The sequence below is a fragment of the Corvus brachyrhynchos genome, unplaced genomic scaffold, assembly GCF_000691975.1.
Source record: "Corvus brachyrhynchos isolate BGI_N302 unplaced genomic scaffold, ASM69197v1 scaffold14, whole genome shotgun sequence".
Taxonomy (NCBI): domain Eukaryota; kingdom Metazoa; phylum Chordata; class Aves; order Passeriformes; family Corvidae; genus Corvus; species Corvus brachyrhynchos.
Window position 1 is genome coordinate 17,060,961 of NW_008239110.1, and position 6,054 is coordinate 17,067,014.

General features: G+C 35.5%; 1 protein-coding gene across 22 annotated transcripts in view; it reads right to left on the minus strand.

Annotated features, from left to right (window-relative positions):
- The window catches only part of EPB41L2 (erythrocyte membrane protein band 4.1 like 2), a 109,880-nt gene that overhangs the window by 8,248 nt on the left and 95,578 nt on the right, over nucleotides 1-6,054 (minus strand). For 10 of the 22 annotated variants that reach the window (XM_017739432.1, XM_017739442.1, XM_017739434.1 and 7 more), the window contains 4 exons: nucleotides 5,120-5,173; nucleotides 4,351-4,911; nucleotides 2,360-2,482; nucleotides 1,780-1,878 (listed from right to left, as the gene is read on the minus strand). In XM_017739432.1, coding sequence (XP_017594921.1) covers nucleotides 1,780-1,878; nucleotides 2,360-2,482; nucleotides 4,351-4,911; nucleotides 5,120-5,173 — 837 coding nt within the window. The remainder of the gene's footprint in view (nucleotides 1-1,779; nucleotides 1,879-2,359; nucleotides 2,483-4,350; nucleotides 4,912-5,119; nucleotides 5,174-6,054) is intronic. The other 12 variants (XM_017739447.1, XM_017739449.1, XM_008637829.2 and 9 more) reach the window with 3 other exon arrangements.

The window sequence follows — 6,054 nt, forward strand, 5'->3', positions numbered from 1 at the left end:
ACTGGAGCCCATGATTGGCAAACTGTAATTCCAGCTTCTTCTGCCATATAAATCTGACAACATGGAAATTCCAGGAGTCTTTTATTTCAACCCATCTATCATGGGCTTCTCCTCAGTCATAATCCTATGCCATTAAATACAAAGATGATCTGGTTTTTAATTCTGTCATTAAAGGACCTTCACCAGATATTTTTAACATATTTCACACTGCTGAATAGTTTTGCAGTTTTTTTCTTCACTTCTTATTCTAATGATTAAAATACTTTACCTTATAAAAAAATTCTCACAGAAATAACATTATTTGCCTTTTTAATCAGCCTGTATATGAGAAAAGAATAAACTACTACTTAAGATACACTGACCATACTAGAAAATAGCTAAGATGACTCTGTTAAGAACACCATTAGAATATTAAAACTATTTTAGAAGGTCCCTGTATCAGTAATGAACAGTTTGCGATGTAAAATAGAAAGGTAGCTTAGAAAATTCAAACAATCTTGTTAGACTGCTTATCATCAATTCAAAAAAGATAAAGATCTGCTGCATCATGGTAATCCCAGTAATTTTTCAGAAGACAAGACTGAAACCATTTTCTTTCTGTTCCTTCCAAGAAGCAAGACTATTTGACATCTGAACTTGACAAGCAAATGTATATTTCCTGTCAAAACTCTGATTCAATTCATTGAATAAAGATTTTTTTCCTAAAATGGTGGTGGTTTAATGTTTCCAAAAGGGAGCAGGAGTCTGAAAAGGATCTGTTGACCAGTCTGTATAACAAAACATTTGCACTTTTAATTTCGAGCTTACTTTATGTGACTCACTTTCCAACATTATCCTTCCTCTGTCATTTTGTGCATAAGACTTTCAATCTTCAGAACATTTCGATCTTTAGAAAATACATCCAGAGAGCAGTGAACTATTGTTCAATTCTGTCATGTTGCAAAACTTATGTCTCTTGGGGGGGGAATCCTGAATTCACACTTTGTTTCCCTCTTCCATTTTTCTTTGCCCTAAACAATACTTTCTATAATTTTATTAGAAAAAGATGCTAAGAGTTCAAAGAGGAGTTGAAAACTGTGCTATTTAGGCATGCCTAAAATTTAACAAATATTTACATAAATTAGCAATAACAATAATCATCATCATGCTTTGGTAGTTCAACACACTCTGGCATGAAACATTACATGTTTCATGTTTTACATGAAACAGATGTGATCTCCCATTAACACTGAGTTTTCCTTTCCAAGCATGGAATGCAGAGCAAATAATTCAGCACCCAAATACGCTTGCAAAGTAATGTAGCAGAATGATCTGTTTTTAAATATTCCCTAAACCTAGGAGCACAGGGATGATCAACACAAAATCTGGGAAAACATTGTTTCAGTTCACCATGGTGGCATTAGCAGGGCTCCTGTGGACCTCAGACAAATTAGTTACACTAGCAAAGATTCTGTAGGATATCAGTGACTGATGACAGGGCTGAATCTGTAAAAATTTAGTTACATACTTATTTGTCAAATACTGAAATAAGACCTACATGAACTACTGAAAAACCACTAATCATATTTTTCCCAGATTTTCCTGTTTATTCATTAGGACTTCTGTCTTGAAAATCTATGTACAGAAAGATTAACTCTCATGCATGCCTGAAATAAATCCCTTCCATTTCAAGTTAGTTTTTGTCAATGAATGAGCAGATATACAAGAAACTTCATGCAAAATTGTGTTTTGAGGGCCCGGTGTCTTTTTTAGTTAAGAAAGACATTAAATATATTTTACCTTTGTGATGTGTGTAGTTGTGGTAGTAGAAATGGACTCTGATGTAATTGTCTGTGCACTCACCAGCACACCGCTATCACCAACAGCACTGCCATCAAGCTATAAGAAAAAGGTATTTTTGTATTTTGGCATTTAAAAACCTTTGTTTTCACAGGAGAAAAGGCTATTTTTCTTATTAAACAGTCTTTAATTCAACTAGAACTGAAACCTAAATAGAAGCCATCCAAGTTTACAGAGTCATGTAAGGCTCTTATTACGGCTCATTCCTGTGCAGAATTCATGATCACAGTTAAGTGTTCCTTTCAGGAGCAATGAGATATTTTAATCAAGTTTCCAAAACTGGACTAAAGTGAGTTATACTTTTGCAGACAGTAACTAAGTCTTTTTTACAGAAAAAGAAAATTAGAACTTCTTAAGTAATATGGTTTTGTAACATTTCACTTACCTAATTCATAGCCTAAGTATAATCTTATCTGCTAGAAAAAAAGTATATGCTTTTGAAAAGCATTTTTGGACATTATCTATTTTGATCTACATAATCGGAATGAAAATAAGATTGCAAACAAACCAGTCACCATACCTGTGAAGATTCATATGTGATAGTCTTAGTTTCTGTTTGAACAATTGGAATTTCTTTAGTGGAGATTTCAGTTCTCTGTGCGGCATCCGAAATGGTTACCATCTCTGTTTTCACTACTGGAGGCTGTGATGCAAGAAATAAACAATCAATTCAAAAGACAGAAGAAGTTTTGTAAAGTGGACCAAGAAAACACAACCAAAAGCTCAAGAAAAGCATAACAGTAAGATAAGTATTTGACTGACTTCCCATACAAAAAGCATGCAGTAAAAAAGCAAAATGAAACGAAGATTAATATATCAGCTCTCTAGGATATCCATAATATTGTAGGAAAATTTAATCTCCTAATAACCTTGTCAAAGTTCAGTGTTTCAGCCAACAGTACATATCAAAGAGCAATTGCTAAAACGAAGCTACATGTGTACTGAAAATGTGTAAAAGGATCACTACAAAAAAAAAAATCTTAGTTTGCATTAAGAAATTGACAGCTAGCTCAGAGAGATGAACTTTGTATTAGAACTAATCTGGGAAAATACCTATCACTCCTCAGTCTGCAAATCAGGACTAGAAATTCCATAAAATTTTAACTATATAATATGTATTACTTCTGGAAAAGAAAAACTTTTGAAAACTGGATTTTAAGCAGTCTAAATTTTTCTGTAAGTCAATTACTTCTTTTGACAAAGATTCTAAAAAGCTACTTCAACAATTTAGAATAAAGTAGTGGTATTCTCTGTAATATCACAAACAAAGCAATTAACCTGGGGTCTGTAAGCTAGTGAACTCATGACTTATCTTATTGGAGGAGATTTTCACTAGATTTAAGAACTAAAGCCTTTTGATATTTTTCTAGATGCGTCAGCTGCTATCTTATATTGGTTTTGAATACACATGGGGTAAAATGCCAGGACAAAAATGCAAACACCCTTTCAAGCTTACACACACAGTAGCCCTTCTCCCCTTCCTCCAAACTATCTATGTTTTTAGGAAGTGTGGGTGCTTGCAAATTTTAAAAGTCTAATAAACTAATTATTTCATGTAATTCATCAGAACAGTTGTGTATGCAAAAGACAACAAAAGAAAGAATACAAGCTGTTTCGATTTAGAAGGAAAAAAAATTGCCACCATTACAACAACAAGCAGGTAGAGAACTACAAAAAACCCACTGAATTGGTGAAAAACTCAGCAGAAGATTATGACAAATTTACAAAGACATACATGTCTGCATTTAATTTTTTCCCCTTCTGCTTCTTTATCATTTGCCCAGTAAGGAACTCTTCAACCTTGTTTGGCTTAAAACAACTGGTTGCGACAGGAACCCCTGCATGCTTGTTTGGCTTAAAACAACTGGTTGCGACAGGAACCCCTGCATGCTTCCTAAGTATCTACTGCACGAGAAGACTTCATAGAAACGTGATATGAGCATCACCACTTAACAGTGCAGTGCTCTCACCTATGCAATTTCTAGCCACACATATTCTAGCCTAAAAATCCGTAATGTTTTACTGAAAGAAGGAAAAAAAAGGCAGGAAAAGCAGCGATTAATTACAGGGGAAAAAGGAACAAAAATTTGTGACGGGTGCTTTCTAATTTCAATTTGCAATAGTTTTCCAATCACAATTACATGTCATGGACTTGTCAAAAACAGTTGACAAATAGACAAGACAAGACTTAAAACACTGGAAACATGTAAGTAATAAATACACATTATGTATGTGCATATAAAATACGGAGGAGATTAAAAAAAAAGAGATCTCAGTCTTCGGAAGGTTTGCCTTTACTGGTGATTTTCACGCAGTTCTAGCAAAAAGTCAGAAACCATAACTGAAGGAGACAGAATTTCACTGCTCATCAATGGTTTCTCCTTCCAAATGATCTGAATCTTGTTGGATGCCAGAAGATGTGGAGGAATAGGAGAAGAAGAAAGGCAGGTATATGTTCACCCCAAGAAATATCTCTGCTTAATCTAGTTGTCATACTGTTCTACCATTTACCTCAGAACAACAAATTAATTGTGGTGTAACATCAATGTCAACATGAGACACATCTCCATTGAGTTTCAGCTGTTCCTCCTCTTTTTCTTCACCTAAATCTTGCTTAATTTGTTCTGACAAATTCTTCTCTTCTGTAGCTACAGTAACTGTATTTTCCTGAACCAAATCTTCAGCTGTAACTTGTGTGTGCTCCACTGGGACATTTAGTTTACTGCCTTCTGGTACGGCTTCCACATGCTGCGTTTTTTCTTCATGTTCTTTCCTTTTCACGTCTTCCTCTTCTTCCTGTTCTTCCCTGATGATTTCCTCAATTGACCTATGATGGGGCTGGTATTCTCCCACCTCTTCATCCTCACTCTCACTACTACTGCTGCTGCTGCTACTATCTGATGGCAATGATGAAGAGTCCTTTTTTGACAGGTGCTCCACCTTACATGTCTCCCCAGCATCAGTGGCAATGTGTATTTTCCCTTTGTTGGTTTCGTCTACGACTACTGTTTCTTCTATCCCAAACTCTGCCTGCTTCTTCTCCTCCACTATGTCCAGAGTCTCATGTGAACTCTGCACAAAAAACATGGATGAGGAAAAACAAAAGTAGAGTATATGAATAAATTAAAATGATGAAAATAAAATTAGCTGATGGCTGGTTCATGTCATATGGAAGACAAAAGATGGCTGTGATGGTTAACTGAAAAAAGAAGGAAGGAAAGAATGAAGATGGATTGGAAGAGTTAGAGCCAATTTAGCCATGGAAAAAAGTCTGCAGAACCTTATCAGCATCGCTGACTCCAGTACAAGGCCCTTCTGCTCTGGAAGCATGTCTCTGTGAAACAAAAAGTAATCAGAGGACAAGAATCAATGCATAACCCTTTTCAATAGTGCAACATCCTCCAAGCAAGCTTTTAAGAATGTATACGCATGATACTAGACAGATGCTACATATTCACTGCAAGATGATAGTTTCCTTACACTTCATCGAGATATTTGATCAAAAGTAGGTAAGAGTTATGGAAATTATTATTGGCATAAGAATTGAATTATGAAAGCCTGAAAATAAAAAGCATGAATGCACTAGCCAGTGATGCTACTGAGGCAGTTATTTCTCTCAGTTAAATCAAGAATTCAGAATAAATAATATTTTAAAAAAGTAAACAGCAAAAAATAACGTTCTACTACCAGTTTGCGATAATTTAAAAAATAGTAAAAAAGGCTTTGTTGTATGGTTTTATTCGTTGCCTTTGTTCTGTTACTTTATGAAACTTAATAGATAACGAGAGGAAGACTGCTTAGGGTAGTATGTTGCCAGAATAGCAATACATGATTACCAAGAAGATCCTATTAGAATTCAGTTTGGAGCCAAAAGGATGATATTAAAGCAGCTATATTAGTATTTGTTGCATAACAAAATAACGACAGCTATCCGAAAGCCCACAGTAAATTATGTATTAGGTGTCAGGTTTTTTTAATCAAACGTATTTTTAGTGAACAGTCTGCAGCAAAATTAAGAGCTCAAATGAAAAGAATGCAAAAATCGACACACCATCTGTGACTTAATGCTAGCTTTTATTGCTGTTTACCTAGCGCAGCACCTACGGAGCATAAGCTTAGGCAAGCACCGATTCCTCCCTGTTCGTGGCGTGCTGCAGACGCAGAGCTAAGCTCCGAGGCAGGCAGGCACGCCGCTCTAAGGCAGGCGGGACGCAC